General features: G+C 36.9%; 1 protein-coding gene and 1 non-coding gene across 2 annotated transcripts in view; one reads left to right on the top strand and one right to left on the bottom strand.

Annotated features, from left to right (window-relative positions):
* Positions 1-2,096: 2,096 nt before the first annotated feature.
* Positions 2,097-2,168, bottom strand: trnaq-uug (transfer RNA glutamine (anticodon UUG)). Its single transcript has one exon. It is a non-coding gene; the product is annotated as a tRNA-Gln (tRNA).
* Positions 2,169-6,481: 4,313 nt separating this feature from the next.
* The window catches only part of vdrb (vitamin D receptor b), a 29,160-nt gene continuing 16,454 nt past the window's right edge, over positions 6,482-19,187 (top strand). The window contains exons 1-3 of the mRNA XM_073851423.1: positions 6,482-7,032; positions 18,227-18,374; positions 18,507-18,637. Coding sequence (XP_073707524.1) covers positions 18,232-18,374; positions 18,507-18,637 — 274 coding nt within the window. The 5' untranslated portion in view covers positions 6,482-7,032; positions 18,227-18,231. The remainder of the gene's footprint in view (positions 7,033-18,226; positions 18,375-18,506; positions 18,638-19,187) is intronic.

The following is a 19,187-nucleotide window of genomic DNA, read 5'->3' as shown; positions in this document are numbered from 1 at the left end:
TACAAGACACAAAAGTCATATTTTTAGCAAGTGATGCATTTTTAAATTCATACTTTTTTGGTATTTAAATAAAATATGAATAAAAAATGAAAATGAGAATTGCCTAAAGACTCCTTTTTATTAAAAAAAAAATCCCTTTTCCAGTTATTTAAAATAGAAGTTCACTTCCAGAATGAATTTACTTACCCCCATGTCATGCAAGATGTTCACGTCTTTCTTCAATCTAAAAAAAAAAATTAAAGTTTTTAATTTTAAAAGGATTTTTCTCCATATCTTGGACTTTAATGGTGGCCAACAGGTTGAAGGTCCAAACTGCAGTTTCAATGCAGCTCCAAAGGGGGCTCTACATGATCCCAGCCAGAAAGTGAGGAAACGAAATGATTAGTCATTTTCTAAGAAAAATAAAAAAGATGCTCAGCTGCTAGCTCGACCTCACGCATTATGCAGTCACGAATGCGTGACGTAGGTGGAAGTACCCATCCTGTGTTTACAAAGCAAATTCGCAAAACGCCCTTTACCAAAAAAAACTAAAACAACGTTTTGAGATGAGTTTTACGCCCTACCTTACGTTTTTGAACCAAAGTACACAGACGAAAAACCGCACTTGTTTTTTCCAACGTGCATGACTGATGCATGATTGCGTGGTGATTATTTTGTGCATGCCCATAACAAAGCTAGTGCAAGATGAGCATTTGTGGTTAAAAAGTATATAAAAGAAAATAACCAATCGTTTTGCTTGATAAGACCCTTATTCCTTGTCTGGGATTGTGTAGAGCCCTTTGCAGCTGCATTGAAACTGCAATTTGGACCTTCAACCCATTGGGCTCCATTGAAATCCATTATATGGAGAAAATTCCTGTGATGATTTCTTTGCATCTGACGTAAGAACGACATGAACATCTTGGATTACATGGGGGTGAGTAAATTATCAGAAAATTTTCATTCTGGAAGTGAACTTCTCCTTTAATAATGGTTCGCAGTAACGATGTCCTCAGAGTTAAGTTTTCTCTTGAGGTTTGAGGCCTTAGGTTTATTGTAATACACTGATCAGTAACATAATGCATCAAAACACTGTGATTACTTGAATTACAATGAAGAAAACTAAGAAAACTTAGATTATAATGTGTTAATCATGTCATGCCTCACTCTCGTTACGATAGGTGTTGACAAGAAATGCACTGCTAGTCTTTGCTTGTTAAGCATAGTTTGCTTAGGTGTGGCCTACAATCCTAAACTTGACTTTTTAGTTAAGCCATTTAATTATGCTTATTACAGTTTATCACCTAGTTACCAGGAGATTGTAATCAAAATAGAACTTACATGTGCCCTGCACGGTGTAGATTTTATTGTTTATATTTTATTGTACAGTTATTATAGATATTAGCAGATTAATAGAGTCACAAAAGCTTGGCAATTATTAATTTGCTTACATCTAACAATCTAGCATTGTATATCTTTATTTTACAATTAATCACTGTAAAAATGGACTAAAATGGACTAAAACAAATTATTTAATAGACCATTTCGCTAGATGTAAACAACACTGGTCCCGAGCACTTCCTGTTTTTTTTTTCTTTCACATGTACAAATACATCTTAAAGGTGCTAATGTAACATTTTCATCCAGTCAAATGTTATGTTGGTTGTATTTTTTTGTAATGTTTGTGTAAAGCAAAAAAAAAAAAAAAAAAAAAAAAAAAGAGAGAAAGAAACGGGAAGTGCATCGGGACCAGTATGTTTACATCTAGAGAAATGGTATATATTTACACATTCTTATTGGATACATGCATTACAACAACTATTGTGGATGCGCTATTTTCATTGTGCCTATATGTGCTGAGTTTGTTTTGCTGTCACAAATTTTGATGACTTTACTATAACTAGCTATCAGATATCAAAATATACCTACCCTTACTCATCAATACATGCAATACGAACATTAATGCAATTGTTTGTTTTGTAAACATATACTACACAAGCTGAATCAACAGCATTTCATGGAGGTACATCGTTGATGCTTGGTCCTAATTCAACACGACACTGCATTTGTTTTTAATCTTCGACTAGGGTGGCTTTTTCTGCGTCTTCAAAAGGACGAGGTCCCACCGAGATTTGAACTCGGATCGCTGGATTCAAAGTCCAGAGTGCTAACCATTACACCATGGGACCGCGCTGCCGACAGGAGCGACATAACCGTAATTATTCACCGAACATGTGGGCTGTTGTTTAACGCGGTGTGTTTACTTGTACCGTGTGTACTACTATTCTTTTCATTAAAATGAGCGTCTATATGTGCGTTTAGCGTAAATTTCCGATGCTTCCTTTCGGATACATATAATGCTTGACTAGCTTAGTTAGCTATTAGTTGTTAGCTTAAGTCAATGGCAGGTTCTAGCAAACCAACAGTGTTATTTTAGTAACTTTTGTATAATTTATAACCTGCTTATTTAATATTTGTTGAATTTTGAAAGCGTTTAATTTAATTTATTTATTTACACTATGTCTAATGTGTCTTTTCATATAATTCTTGATAAGTTTAAACGCTTACGTACAGTTATGACCGGGACCTGTTTAACTTCGGCTCATCTTGTCTGTCAGTGTTTTGGGCTGAAGGCAAATCTCGCACGCACTCATTCTCCCCTGCTGAAAAGGGTTTTAATAGTATTATTTACTTGTTTAACGTTACACCTTTCTACCGAGCAACATACGCATCAGATTGTTACAAAACGGTAACTTAGCTTCTTTTATTAGCATCAGTCAAATCCTTTTGTGTTTACTGATTAACTGATTAAACCGTGACAAAAACAACTGCAACAAATACAGCAGATTCTTTATAGTCAATTTTCGATTTGTAAACCGCATATATTTTGGTCATTTTTGTCCACTGTGAATCCCATTTTTTTTTTTCAAGAAAATCAAATGCCTTTTCGTTGTGACATTTTCGTTCCGAGTAATAGGATGTAATAGGAATGATTACTGTTTTCTTCTTTCCCTTTTTGGCTAATCTAAAAAAAAATGATATTTTCATTACTAAATAAGGATCAACAGACTAAAAAATGTAGCCAACTTAATCTAATTTTACAGCACTTTTATTTCACGTTCTAGTATTAATCTAAATGCTAACTATATGAATCCCACAAACAGCCTTATTTTGCACTACAGCAAAGCATACTTTATTAATAGTGTAGCAATACTATTGCTGTTTACCAAATGTATGTATTGCTGATAATGTTTTACTATGTACAGCTTTAAAAAAACAATTTAAGTTATGTTTGTATCTGATTTACATACTGTGCCCTGATTGGCTGGCTGCCCTTGACCTTTGACCTACTATGAAGTAACATTCTGCTTCATGCACATTCCACAGTGATCTTTGTAGTCTCTGAGAGGTTATGACCTGTTATATCACTGTAACGGTCAGAACATTTTGTACGCGGGAAATGGAAAGAGGAGAACAACGATATGATCTTAGTCAAATTCAGACGTCTACCGTGAGAGGGATTTTTTATAGGTGAACACCAGGACAGAATCCTCTGAAGGTCACAAGACCAGATTAAACATCGTACATTCACATACAGTGTTATTGTATTAATAGTGCAATGACACTGTACCAATTCTATGATGCTCTGTATCTCTTTTATTTCTCGTTGCGGTGCTGTTTTAAAAGGACGTACAAAGCATGCTTAGTACCCTAAAGTGCCCCTCTGTATTTCCAGACAATAGCCCATATGTTCCCGTGAGAGGACGACGGAAACAGCCAATGGATAACCGTAAGAGGCCCCTCTCTCTGCATCTTTTACTTCCGTTCATGCCTCTACGATCTTCCTTTCACTACGTCACTCCATCACATTTCTCTCCCTTTATCTCAACATTCACCATCAATCATTACAGCTCAGGTCCTATGCACACACAAACACGACACAGAACCATTCCCCTCCCACTGTGTGCCACAGGGCTGAATTCCACCATGATCATCAGGCTAACACAATCAAACTAGTATGTTATTTTTCTCTTACGCATTCTCACATACGCACACACAACGCCGTGCTTTGCTTTCAAAGCCTGAAACAGTAGCCTCTGCTATACTACTCAGGCAGACACACCCAAGTAAAACATGAACTCATCTCCTTACAAACCCAAATATTATATTTAAAAAAAAAAGACTGGCCATCATAGACGGCTGAACATTTCCATGACTTACTGTGGTAACTGAAATCGCCTACTGCTATTAGGTTAAGTAGGTTATTGGCTGAGCCATAAATTGTTTCGTGTTGTATTTATGTTTTTCTTAAAGGGGTCATGACATAAGAAATCCAATTTAACTTGATCTTTTGGTAAAGAGGTCTTTGTACCATTAAAACATCCTGCATGTTTCATAGCTTAAAACGTCCTCCTCTTTAGAAACATAAATGTCTCGTTTGGATCTGAGGTGCAAGATGACATCAAAGCGGCACAAACATTGGCATAAACACTGCTAGAGCAAGGCATCGACGTAATAGTCAACTTCTCACCATAGGCTCCGACCACTGGCGTTCAGTCGCTTAACGGCTGACACGCTGAATGCAAGTGTCATGTCACGTCAAAAGCAAATAGAAATTACAAACACTGCCGCTATCTTGTCTACACTGGATAAAGTATACAGATGGCCGTTTGCTTTCTGACACAGTCCACACACTGTCTTCAATAGGACAAATGGAGTGAAAGAACTTTCACTTTGACGCGTTTGGTTTAAACAACTCGTTTACATCTTTGTACAGATATCAGAAGGATCCCAGCGTAAGGGACAAGTGGTTAGTTAATTTTTAATGGCATCCCGGATCGTGTCTGAGGATTGATCAAAGCATTTTGTTTTGTAAACAAGGCACAGTGTCATAGAGAGTTCACAAAGGCTGTTTACACTGTCAGTTAAATATGAACCAATTCTGATTTCTTTGCTTTGTGACACAGATCAGATGTGTTCTACCTGTTTTACCGTGTAAACAGGAAAAAAAATCATTCATATGTAGAAATAAATCAGATATAAGTCAGATATGTGCAAATGCGACTGTCGTGTAAACAGGCAGATCGGATTTTCTGAGCCATTGTGTTGTGTACGTCATAAAAACTATGACAATTTGGTACTTCGCCGCAGTTTAATAATGTCATATTATTCTCAGGAGGAAGCACTAGTGGAGGCGCTGTGTTGCCAAGTCTGCAATTTTCAAAGAATTGGCCTCCTTTAACACTGTTGCCGTGGGTTGTTTTTCATGTCAGCGGGTTGAAGCAACCCCAATAACAAGATATTTAGCCTCTGGAATGCGAAGTGTACCGGGAAACCCCCCTCAAAATACGATTGGGCTAGTTTTGTTTTGAAATTGAGCGGGTTTTGTTGTGAAAACCTGGAAAACCTGGGGCGGTAAATGACAACAACGCAGGAACATGGAGAAGGTATAGCAAGTGTAAACACATGAATCAGATATGGGTCACAATTGAAAAAACTTGTAAACGGACGGATATAGGCATGAAATCAGAATTGGGCATTAAGACCTGCAGTGTAAATAAAACCTTAAAGAAACATTCGTTGAAAGATTAATCATTACTAGATCTGACTGCAGCTGCATCACAAATGGCAAGTAAATGATTTCATAATGTTTTTTGAATAAAAATTCATGATTTTTATCATGTTTTCAAAACACATGCAATAACGAGGGGGCATTGATACTGTTTACTATGCAATGACGTTAGCCAACCATAACAGTGGCCGATTAATGAGAAGCCTTAAAGGAGACGCCCCTTAAAATAGGTCGTTTTAGACAAAGGGTCACAATGAGGGTTGAAAATAATCTTTCTTTTTCACATATTTATTTGAAACTTTATTAACATTATAAGCAAACCTCAAGGAACATATTAAAACAATCCACATCATGACCCCTTTAAGTAGGGCATTGGCTGGGCCATACATTTTTTTGTGTTGTATTTATGTTTCTCTTAAAGGAAGCGCAAAATACAAAAGTAAAATTCGTTCATATTCTCAAAATGAGAGAATGTTAGGGAATAACAGCCTTGCCTCTTTCTTTCACATACAATGAAAATGAATGGTGTATGAGGCTGTCATTCTTTTGTGTTCCATAGAAAGAAAGAAAGTCACAGGTTTGCAATAACAGGATGAGTAAATAAGGTATTTCTTCAATGCCTGTCACTCATTTCTCTTCGTTTATACACGAATATGATGCTCGACCTCATGCGGACAAACTGTTTACCTCGTTGGAGCCTCTGACGTCACGACACACCCCTCGCGCGCGTGAGTGAGTGTGTGTGTGTGTGTGTGCGCGCGCAGCGAGCTCGCCTGTGAATGCAGTGGGGTTTGTGCGTGCGTGTGAGTGTGTTTTGCTTGTGGAATGTGGGAGTTGTCCCCACGCGCTTTACGAACAACCGACCTGTCCAAACAGTGCGCGCGTGGCAGAGGATGTCACACCAACCAAATCAGCGGAGGCACGCTCACAGCACAGTCTTTGATCCGTTATTGGAGGAAAATCCGCCGTACAGGGTAGAGTCGGGGCGGGGCGTAATTACACTGAGTCCCATCTATTTAGGGTCAAGTACAACATTTTTACAGTCCTAACCAGCGTGGGTTCAAAGTTTGTTTTGTGCCCGGAAACTGCGAATCACCCACGGGGCGCGGAGGAAGTGCTTTCAGGATCGAGCGATATTTTTGCCGTGTTATTTTGCCTTTAGTTAATCCACGGACTCGCGATAAAATCTGCACGGGATGGATTGCAAAACTGCTACAGCCAGCGTAATTCGTTAGCATCTCGTCGACTAGCTCCTCCAGAGGCTCGACCGCCGCGAGTGCGGGGCTGCGGCGCGGCTGGACGCGGAGCGAGGCGACCCCTCTGCGGGCTGAGTTGCCGAGGCGGTGGGCGTGTTTTCTCGGCGTGCTAGCATGTGAGCTGGCGCCAAGTTCTCGGCGTGAAAAAAAACAAGATTTACAAGTTACGGACTGGAGTGAAGCAGCAAAAGTCACATCTCGCTTGATCGGAAAAGTTGCACGCAGGTACGAAGCGAGCAGTTTACTCTAACACACTCTATTATCGAAGTGAACCTTGTGCGCACACTAATGCAATTCAAAACAAAAGCTGCTAGTCTGCTAATGTTAGGTAACCTACTCAAGTGACTGTTTTTTTTTAAACCTGGCACATGAGATCCAGAGAGAGAGAGAGAGAGAGAGAGAGTTCGTATGGTAACGTTGTGTTACGTTAGTTGCTGAGCTAAAACACGTATGTCACTTTAATACCTGTTTATTTATTCGTTGTGTCTTTGATGCATCTGTCTCGTTGCACTGATTGAATGCAATTTAAACACCGACCTTGGCAAGTTACACAACGTGGAAAACTTTGCATGTCTCCGAGTACAGCTAGTTCTGAAGGATGACTTAAAGCAGTAAATTCGTGCTAAAGAACCACTAATTATATTCAAATCAGTGTAAAAACATGTAATGGTAATGAGTTTGATACTATAGCTGCGTATCGGCTATCTGTTGCGGTAATTTCTAACTGCGACATCATCCAGCCACAGCGACAATATCGCCTCTATAGTTTACCAGCACTTTTAAAGTTACTGCTTTAGATATTGAGCTGACTTCTATAAAACATAATTGTAATGTCAGAGATGTACTAAACTAATTCATAACAAAACGTGCAGCACGAGTGTAGTGATTCAGATCGGATACGTGTTTTTGTGTATGTGTGTGTGTGTTTGCGTTATCACTGTTATTTAGGTTTCTTTGATAATTTTACCAAACATTATTAAATTATAAAATCTTCAATAGATCATTAGTTAATATACAGTACAATTACAATGTAATTAAACTTTCATTCATATATTTTCACTTATGTGCATTTTTAAATATAAAGACATGATGTGTTATGCCTTTGCTTATTTGTTTGTAATGTTTAACTGTGAGTGAAAGTCGTTGTTTCATTTAAACAGTTTTTTTAAATTGTTTTCTTGTACTTTTTAATCTTCTGCAGACACACTATTGTCCTTTTTACACTATGGTCAGAACAAAATGTACATATTAAGTGTTTTACCTAATGGAGGTCTGTATGTTTTATAAAACCTGATAAGTGAAAGTAAAACCTAATGAATGCTTGAATAAAAACCTAATAAATTAAAACCTTACCAGTATTGTTTAACATAACGCCCTTGTGGGTCATATAAGAGAGAGAGAGCGTGTGACTCTGACATGAAAGCACATTGTGCTGTTGGTATGTTGAGAATCTGTTGTAGTTTGCATAGTTTGTTTAATATGTCGGTTGAACTGGGCTAGGACTTTTTCCACCGTTCCTAATGGACAACTAGTTAGGGCATGTCAGGCAAGCGTGGTCAAAAGTGAACGGCTGGTCATATGAATTCTCATATTTTCTAGTTGTTTAGGTTGAAGTCAGGTGGTAGATCTTTAAAATCAATGTAATGGTTACCCATGTCCCATGTTGGATTGGCTAATAGGTTTGCAATGTGTATAAGTTAATTTCTTTGTGTGACTGTAATGCAATTGGTAGAAGTGGTTGTTTTGGGAACGATGCTTTATTGTGCAAATTCAGGGTTGTGGTTTTCTAATTTGAGTGGAAATAGTATGAGATAGCCAACCATGTAACAAGATTAGACGTGATACCCTGGAAAGATTTCAAAACCCTCTTTCCCTTTTATGTCTTTTGTATGTACACTACTGTTCAGAAGTTTGGGGTCAGTCCTTTTTTTTTTTTTTTAAAGAAGCAAATACTTTTAATAAGCAAGAACGCATTAAAACACATAAATACTGTTCTTTTGAACTTTCTATTCATCAAATAATCCTTAAGAAATGTTTGGTTTCCACAAAAGATTAAGCTGCACGACTGTTTTAAACATTGATAATATGTTTCTTAATCTCCAATGGTGTGACACTGAAGACTGGAGTAATGGCTGCTGAAAATCCAGCTTTGCCACCACAGGAATAAATTATATTTTAAAATATATGAAAATAGAAAGCAGCTCTTTTAAATTGTTATAATAATCCTGTGTTTTAATTAAATAAATGCACCCCTGGTAAGCATAAGAGACTTCTTTCAAAAACATTGATAAATCTTAGAAACCCTAAACTTTTTGAACTATAATGTATACATACACACACTATTTATGCACATATTTTTATTCTTTCCCCTCTTTCTGTTCATTTTTGTTAGTTTTTGCTTTCAGTGCAGGATAAATGACTGAAAATATGTGGTTTTGTCTTCAACTGAGCTCCAGAATGAACCAGAATAGCAGGATCTATAGTGGCTGTTTACATGTTCAGCATAGTCCAGAATACCCATGCACCTGTGCAATATGTTCATGACCGTGATCGATTCTGAGTCTGCGTCGTGCTGGACTTCCTTTGTACACGTCCCTTTTTATGTAGGTTGAACTGATGATATGTTCCTTTTGTTTAAAGGAGCTGGATTGTGATGTTTAGGTTGTTATTGTGGCGGTGCTCATTTCAGAGGCTGGAATGTGTGTGCCTGTGTGTAGTTTCTGTAACTCTAGGCAGAAGCTGTGAGGCCTTGACTGTAGCCCTGTAGAGAGGCCCATTGAAGGGGAAGTTGGCTCTGTATGTGTGTGTATGCGTGTGTGTGCATGCAGACCACTGGGATTGGACACAGGGTAGAAAGACCCCCTGTACGGAAGGAGGGAAAAGGGAGGAAAGAGGAAGGAGGAGTCAATTACACTTTTCTGGTCGTGTGTGTTCTTGCCCCGTGTTTTGCATGGACAGAGTGAGTGGTCGCGTTACGGCAAGGGTAACCAAAGATGAATACGTAAAAAGGCTATTCACAGCTGAGAAAGATTTCTCATTAGTAAACAGCCTAAATTTGACTTCAGGCCATTTTTGTAACGTAACTCATACAGTGTTGGCCTGATGTTTGTTTATTTACTGTGGCTAATGTTTTACAGTGCTATCTTTGTCTTTACATCTTTTTAAAATTAATATTTGTTTGCTTATGGCGAATTTAACCGTTCAGAAATAATTGATGTTCAGTGTGAGGAGGTTTTTCAGCATGATGGAATGATAAATGATTAATGTATGTCTTTGCGCAGCGTATCTTCAGCTACTGTGGATTGGTACTATTTGCTCAGTGCTTGACATTGCTATATATGGCTTCACTAAACTTACATGGACTGAGAGTCAAACAGACTGAAATAACACAGAAAATGTATGTTAACTTTCTTATTTCTTTTCATTGCATTGATTTTTCTATAAGGTCCCTGTAGTTACTTTGCATAGTCCAGCAGTATATAAGGGATAATATACAGTCAGACACAGTGATCAGGAAGTGAAGGGATCTCGTGTCACCATAATTACATACTTACTAAGTAAACATAAATTATACATACAAAGTTTAGTGATCATACAAAAATAACTGACAGCAGGGTTTTTTGGCAGTGTTTTTTGGTCTGAACTACAAAACATCTGTCTAATCAAGATTTTGCTGTGAGAAAAAAATATTGTCACTGAGATGGTACCCTAAAAGCTACATCTTTGTTCCTTATTTACCCTAAAATGGTACATATTAGGACCTTAAAGGTTAGTTCACCCAAAAATGGTAATTTAAAAATTCATGTCGTTTTAAACCTGTAAGACAAATTAAGATATTTTTGATGAAATCCAAAAGCTTTCTGACCCTGTATAGACAGCAATGCAACTGACACGTTCAGGGCTCGGAAAGGTAGTAAGGACATTGTTAAAATAGTCCATGTGACATTAGTGGTTCAACTGTAATTTTATGAAGCTTTGCGAATGCTTTTTGTGCACAAAGAAAACCAAAATAATGCCTTTATTCAACAATTTCCTCTCTTATGTGTTACGCCGCCATTTATGTGAGTACCATGACATATGGTACCAGTAATCAGTTGTTTTTGGGTGAACCAACCATTTAAAGATACATATTAGCAGGGTTTGATTGCCGGGGGGGGATGGGGGGGATGCATCCCCCCCTCTGGTCTATGCATCCCTGCCTCTGCTGAATTATTTTTATCCCCAGTGGGGATAAAACATCCCGCGAAGCCGCTCCTACATCCCAATCTAATCTCAAATGATTCATGATATGCGCTTTTAAGTTCCGTTTTGAATCAAATTATTCGCCATATTTGCATTGAAGTCTGAATCAATGATTTGTGATCCGATCGGAGCGCTTTGAAACGGTGAATCATTTTGCGACACAGTGGTTTACTGATTCATAGTTTCAAAAAGCTTTGTTGATACTTTGCTCACTTTCTCTATATAATTTGTTTGTTGTTTGAAATAAAGTCATTACAATTAATAGACCTAACTTATGTTTTTTTTTTTAATTGTGAACACGTTAAGAGTTAGACAGTTTCCTTCATATTAAAAACATTTCATGATGTGACACTTATCTGGTTCTTGCCTAAAAAACGGGTATATAATGTACATTTGATAACAGATTACACTAACAGTTTGGTCTACCTCCGCTTATGGAGAGAGAACATTTTTTTCAAAAGCACCCCCTCTGCTTTTTTCACAAATCACACGCTGCATATTAGTATACCTAAAGTGTACATATTAATGCCTTTTAGCTTTTATACCTTAGGGTACCACTTCAGTGACAGCTTTGTACATTTTTCCTGAAACTGTATAAGTAATGCTAAATAATTTACTCAACCTCATGTTGTTCCAATCTGCATGCGTCATCTTTTCTTCAGTGGAACGTAAAAGAAGATGTTCTGAAGAATTCTGGTAACCAAACAGTTACCATCGATTTCCGTCGTAAGTACAAACATATACACACATTTCTCAAAATATTATCTTGGTTGTTCCGCAGAAGTAAGTAAATCATACAGGTTTGGAATTGGAACGACGTGAGGGTGACTGAATGTTCATTTTTGTGTGAACCGTCTTTCAAGTCGTGTTTACGTTAAAGCGATTTTTGTCTTTTGAGGATATGATGTTGGCCTTCATGGATTGAATTTGTGTTTCTCCTCAAGTTGACCACATTTTTTGGGGTTAAATCTAAACCAGCTTGATGTCAGCGTTGTTCCGGCTCCTGAGCGGTATGTTAATGTAAATGCTGCCTGTGGTTAAACATCCAGCGTAAACAATTACTTAAACGTTTCTACCCTATGCAAATGGAAATCTCGGAAAGAATCCGACAGAAAAATGACTTTACCATGTCCTCATTTAGTGTTGCTTGGCATGAGTCTTAGTTTGTATTTGTGTGGTGTACTTGTGGAATTTTGTGTGTTGTGTGTGTGTGTGAGCGTGTGGCAGTGTTATAATCTGGCAGTGTGTTTCCAGTAGGGTTCGTGTGAGGACAACAGCAGTTTCTGTGTGTTCTGGACCTGAACTGACCCAACTGGCTCTGCGCATTACACATACACACATATTTCCTTGCCGTGTGCGTGCGTGCGTGTGTGTGGAGGAAATGTGTAGCACAGTTAGTCTCAAAGTCTCTGTCTGTTTTTATGGGTCTGCTGATCGTTCTGCCATTATAGCCGCCGAAGCCAGTTTGCCGGGTTGCTCCAAGTGTGAGAACATTTCTACAGGGCTTTAGTATGTGATGTTGCATGTGTTCCTGTGTTTTCCACATGGTCTCCATGCCAGGCCTGGCATTCCTGCCGTGTGAGTCTGTCTCTGTCTGTTGTCATAGCTAATGAAGGTTTATGAAACCCTGACAGCATCTCTGTCCTGTCCTGCACACAGGCGCCCCTCAGCCTCTGCTGCAAGGGCTGGGGCGCTTTTCTCTGTTTACTTAAATTTATGACCTAACTATGCCTAAATGTCACACTAGTTACAAAGTCGACCCGCATTATGCAGTTACTAGAAGTATTTATTGCGAAGGAACCATAGTTACGCGTGTCGATTGAACTATCACCATAGCTACATGTTATAGAGTTACTATAGCATGAACACTGTATGTTACACAATAACCACTGGCAATATGTTATGGATTATGCTAATCTGTGGTTATCAGCAATGACTTTGCTCTCTGCATTTGTTTTCGAAAAGGAGGTCAAAGTCAATTCCTTCGTATTTTTCAGTTTTTATTAAAAGATAACCATCACGCTTGTTACTTCGGAGGCGATACTCTCCGTTTTAGTCATGCGGTACCTCATGTTCTCTTATATGATAAACAGGCCATTGCACTCATAACCAGGTCATTTTGCTGAAGAGGGACAGTCTTTCCCGTACACCTTGGCCTACATACTTGTTAGTGCTATGTGATGCTTCAGTCAGTTCAATCATTAACTCAGAACTACCTTAAAGGGCATCACGATCGTACATGTAGCGAGGCCGCAGTCAAAGTGTCAGTCATGCCGTCTTCAGATGTCCAGACCTAAAATATCCCAGGTGTTCTCAGATTTCCTAGATGCTGTGTGGCATCCGATGAAACATTAACCTGACCGGCCAATTAAGACACATTAAGCATTTTACAAAAGTCTCTTATCTCCTTCGTGCTATGTGTGCGTCGATAACAAGAGCCATATACTGAAGCAAGTGCGAATAGCGGAGATGTGATGTGCACAGTCCAAAATCTGTTAATGGAGACTTGTGAAAGCAAGGACTAAATTTATTTGTTTTAGAATGACTGCTTTTAGTGTCCTAAAGAGAAGCCCTTCCGCATTATATTCATGTTGTGTTTATCAGGAAAACAGTATTAGTAAATGGATTTGTGCTCCTAACCTTTAAATCGATGTTTTGCACTTTAAATGTTAAGTTCGTTTTAGATTATTGAGTGTAATGCGGAGCATTGCTCGGAATATTAGTCGATGAGGACTATATTGTATAGCAAGGCTAATCACTCATAGCTACAGCTCACTTCACTAAGTCTACTTTATTATTTAAAAGATTTTTTTTTCCACAGGCTGTTGAGAAATTAGGTACAATCCAGAATAATGAAACTCAATGACTTTTTTCCTGCACTTGAGTGCACCGAGATGTGCTTATGTAAGCATGAATGAAGTAAAATGACCTAAAAAGTATAAATCTTTGAAATAAATACCAGTATGTTTTCTTATTTAATGATAGGCACATTTAAGCACCCATTGTAAGCCTATACATTCATTTCATTAAAACACTCTTCATTTTGAGTTGAATTATTATTATTATTATTATATGATTTACTTCTGTCCCCCGTTTTGAATCTGCCTGAATATTGACAAGCAAAAACAATCATTATCATTACTGGAAAAGCCAAGACAAATAACAACGTCCATCTGCAGGTTACCTTCAAAAATATGCACATAAGTAGTGCCATGTTTGTGGCTGACTGCCAACTAAATCTTCACAAACGGGGATTGCAAATGTTTCACACATTTTGAATAGATGAATAAATGAACAGCCCAATTTAGATAAATGCATCATTATGTGCTGAAGTGTTTTGAAATGGTTTTATTAGTGTGAGTTTTCTGTGTGCATTAGAGTAATTTGAGAACTTTCTCTTGAAGATGTCACGTTTTGTGTGTGCGTACTAAAACTGAACCAGTATTTAAGGAGGTAAACTTGCCATTTATGAAGCTTTTTAGCATATTTTCCAGCCGAAAGATTTTGAGCTCACAAAAGGTGTTTTTTTTTTACCTCAAAGTAGGAATTTCCTCATAACCTACTGAGAGAAAACAGGAAAACTGTGACATCACCCTCTATGCGAGGTATGTTTATTTGGTTTGCGCTGTTCCTGTTTGTATACACCGAGTCATGATGTCCCTGCGAACTTTCACATAGATCTCTACTCTACTTTTTTTTTTTTTTTGCTGATCCTATATGTTACGTGAGTGATAAGTTTGAAGAGTTAATCACATGCTGTTATCATGCACACATTTATTGTGATATTCTTATCACCTGATGCTTTTTAGCTGTTTGAGTTGGTGTGTCTCTTTGACCTCTGACTCATTTCAGCATGGCCGCTGTTCCTCATGGGTTGTCAGTGGGTCTGTAATGATCTTGTGTTTATGTGTTTGCTGACCTTGTTCTTTTTTTTATTTTTTTTTATAAAACCTTCTGATGGAGATATTAAAGCTGACATCTGCTTGTTTTCATTTGCACGGTCTCCTACAACCACTCCAATCCTCCTGCCCTTCCTCAATGGTGTAGCACTGATAGCTAATTAATATTCCCCTCTATCTCGTACGCTCTTTATCAATGCGCATACATTAGTGATGCTTATATAAAGAACTCTGTTTTTTCCCCTCATTCAGTTTGTGATGCTGGCCTCATGGCTTTAATCAGAATGATTTATTGTTCTATTAAAGGATTGTTAATTATTCAACACTTGCTAAAGAATGTCAGTTATGATTTGTGGCTTTGTTATGCTGTCAGTTTGTACTGAAGAAAGAGGACATTTCCTTTTGTTTCTGTTTTTTTCTGCTTTATATACACTACTGCTCAAACTTTGGAATAATCCAAATCTGCTAATGTTTATGAAATAAGTCTTTTATGCTTACCAAGGCTGTTTATTTTGTCAGAATATTCTGTTTTCTATTTTATTGTTTTAAAATGTAATTTATTTCTTTTATAATAAATGTAAAAGTTTCAGCCGCCATTACCTCGCTCATCTCATGTGATCCTTTATTATTTTAATAATGGTTCTTATTGTTATCAAGGTTGAAAACTTGGTATTGCTGGTTAGAATGTATGTGGTAAATGTGATACCTGATACTTTTCAGTAGGGCTGGGTAAAAAATATCATTTCTTGATTTTAACTAAATCGATTCTTAGTCTAGCCTGTTGCCATTTAATGAACCCAACATTGTAGTTCACCTACAAAAAAATCACAATAAGCTTAGTGCCTTGATACTTTTGATATGAAACAAAGTCTCTGATTTCAAATTCTGTCCATTTTATTACAATATTCAAACAACAAATACCATTTTAGTGCTGTTAAGATCAAACAGATCACTGTACCACCTCAGTTCAGGAGAAATAAACATGAACAAACGTCCGAAGGTATGTTGAAAGAAAGAGTACAACTTGCCGAAATCTGTATTCTGTCCCATGTAATCGCTCAATCAGTGTTTCAACCACGGAAAGATGTCAATATTACAGCTTGTAAACAATGTCACGGAAGCATTTGCTAAATATATGGACCATATAACATATTAATTATAATTTTATACTGTTTTTCAATGTTTAATTTGTGTTACGACAACCGCTATTTAAATGTTTATGTTTCAAAAACGAATTGGAGTAGAAATATAATTATGTGATTGTGAAGTTTAACTTTATTATTATAAAAGTGTCAGAGTGTAATTTTGTTTGTATGCATATCAGTTTTAACCTAGGCCCCTATGAAATCCATTTTATTTTTTTCCCAAATTCCTTTTTTTCCCCATTTGAATTTTTCTGGATTCCATTTTTTTCCATTTTAATTTTTAAAAATTAATAATGGTTAAATGATCAAAAAGCATGTCTAAATAATTAAAATCATGAAACCTATACAATTTAACATTTAATATATTGAAAATTTGACAGAAATTGCATGTATAGAGCTCAATGAAATGTTTTTTCTTTTCTCACCTTATGTTTTATTGTTATTGTTTTAGCATGTCTAATTATTTATAATTCTCACAATAGCCTTGTGATCCCCCCCCCCCCCCCCCTCGGAAGTTCTCTGTTTTTGTTGTTGTTTTTTTCTGCTTATCAAATGAAGGCATGAAACATTGATTTAATTTATCTTGTTAATGAAAAAAAACAAATTTTTTTTGGCAAATTAATGGGCTTTACTAGGAAAATTTAAACATGAAAGAAATATTGTTTGAAATAAATGAAAGAAATATTTATTTATTTTCCGTAGTAGTAGTAGTAGTAGTAGTAGTAGTAGTAGTAGTAGTAGTAGTAGTAGTAGTAGTAGTAGTAGTAGTAGTAGTAGTAGTAGTAGTAGTAGTAGTAGTAGTAGTAGTAGTAGTAGTAGTAGTAGTAGTAGTAGTAGTAGTAGTAGTAGTAGTAGTAGTAGTAGTAGTAGTAGTAGTAGTAGTAGTAGTAGTAGTAGTAGTAGTAGTAGTAGTAGTAGTAGTAGTAGTAGTAGTAGTAGTAGTAGTAGTAGTAGTAGTAGTAGTAGTAGTAGTTACATTCTACTAAATAAGTAATATAGGACTTTTTCTGGCACAGTGTCTTCAAGTTAAACCAAACATTTATTTTTATGGGTTGTTGTGAATGCCTTTAGATTTCTGTGTGTAGATGATATGATGCTAGTTTTTATTAAAATGAAACTGCAAAGCAGTTCTAGAGATGTTGTTCATGTATTTATGTCTTCATTTAATGAAAGCAGATGCTGAAATCACCGTGAGCGTCAAGTGCGCTTCAATATGAGTAGTAGGCTAAACAAAACTGAGCCTCTGTGCCATTCGTTCATTCAGACCGGAAGGCACACAGAACATGCAGGTTTCATATATAAAAAGTCTTTTTATGGCTTAATATGTACAGATACTAGTCCATATCGTGTTTTGATTTAAGTGTAATAACCTACTTTTAATTAATTAGTCCAAACTTTGATAAATTCTGTGACATTCCGTGTTAAACTCTAAATTCCGTTTTTATGACTGAATTCTGCGATTCTGTCCGCGTTTTACACATCGCGAAAATCATAGGGCTCTATTTTTAAGCTCCAATATTATAATGTGGTACCAGCTAACTGTGTATATTTTACTTTTTTTTTTTTTTTCATAAGAAAACTTGCCATGTACTGTACCTGATATATATCCAAAATAATGTTGAATCAAGTCAAATCAAATCACAAGCTTGTGATTAGGAATCAGATCGTATTGTGAACTTTGTGTCAATAACCAGCTCTACTTTTTAGGATTTGTTGATAAATAAAAACCTCAAAAGGACAGCATTTATTTGAAATAAAAATCTTTTGTGATTTATTTTTTTTTATTATTATTTTTGATATTTCTGAGCCCAAACTTTCGAATGGTAGTGTATCACAGTTTCCATAAAATGAATAGTGAAAAGCAAGTTGATATTATTATCAACACTGATAATAATAATAAGAAATTCTTTTTAGAATGATTTCTGAAGGATCATGTGACACTGAAGACTGTAGTAATGGCTGCTGAAAATTCAGCTTTGTCATCAGAGGAATAAATTACATTTGAAGATATATTCCTTTAGAAGCCAGTTATTTTAAACCGTAATATTGCAATCTGTGTTCTTCTTCCCATCATCCTCGTAAATGCTCAACTCTGTATGTTTGACACTCTTTCTCTTCCTCTTTCGTCTCCAGTAGTGATGGAGTCAGCCGTTAGTACATCCACTCAAGTGCCAGATGAGTTTGACCGCAATGTTCCACGGATCTGTGGTGTGTGTGGAGACAAAGCCACTGGCTTTCACTTTAATGCGATGACCTGCGAGGGCTGCAAAGGCTTCTTCAGGTACGCACACACTTCTCTCATTTGGTATTCGCACATTTACACCAATGTTCATTAAGAAACACATTAACACATATTCTGTGTAACCAGTATGATACTGCCAGGATATTTTTAGCATTTTTGCGCGTTCATTAGGCGCAGTATGAAGCGGAAGGCCAGTTTTACCTGTCCTTTTAATGGAAGCTGCACCATCACTAAAGATAACCGTCGCCACTGCCAGGCCTGCAGACTCAAGCGTTGCCTGGATATTGGCATGATGAAAGAGTGTGAGTTACTAGCCAACATGACACATCTTGGAACACTGATTACTGGGAGCCAAGATATACTTTGTTACATCACATTTAAATTATAGTTTCGATTTGATTTAACCTGGAGTCTTAAAAGCTTTATTTTTACAGTCTTGAGGGGAATGGTATGCTGTTTGTAAGGTTGTTCCGAACAAAAGCAAGTAAGATGATCCATTTACAAAAGGTCCCGAAAGGCTGTTAGCAAAATGATACTCACTATAAGGAAGTAGTTTCTCCATTCGTAAGCACATGATCCGAGTGTTTTTCCGAATCATTTTGAAAGTGAAAGGTACTTCAGATTATGGATTTCACAATGTTTCATTGCTCTTGTGTTTTGAAGAACCATCAACTGAAAATACAGCTTGTACGTTCTCACGTCATTGTTGTTGTTTTTTTTAATCCAGCATCACATGCAGAAAGATATATTTAAATTAAGCAAGTCATAAAAAGGCAATATTTGATGTAAATGTTTTACTGAGACCAGCAATCATAATAGCTATAAACCTAAATATTGCTTTAAACTGGAAAA

This window comes from Garra rufa, chromosome 12, assembly GCF_049309525.1.
Source record: "Garra rufa chromosome 12, GarRuf1.0, whole genome shotgun sequence".
In the NCBI taxonomy this organism is placed as follows: domain Eukaryota; kingdom Metazoa; phylum Chordata; class Actinopteri; order Cypriniformes; family Cyprinidae; genus Garra; species Garra rufa.
The sequence above is the reverse complement of the archived record's forward strand: the minus strand, read 5'-3'. Positions and strand labels throughout refer to the sequence as shown.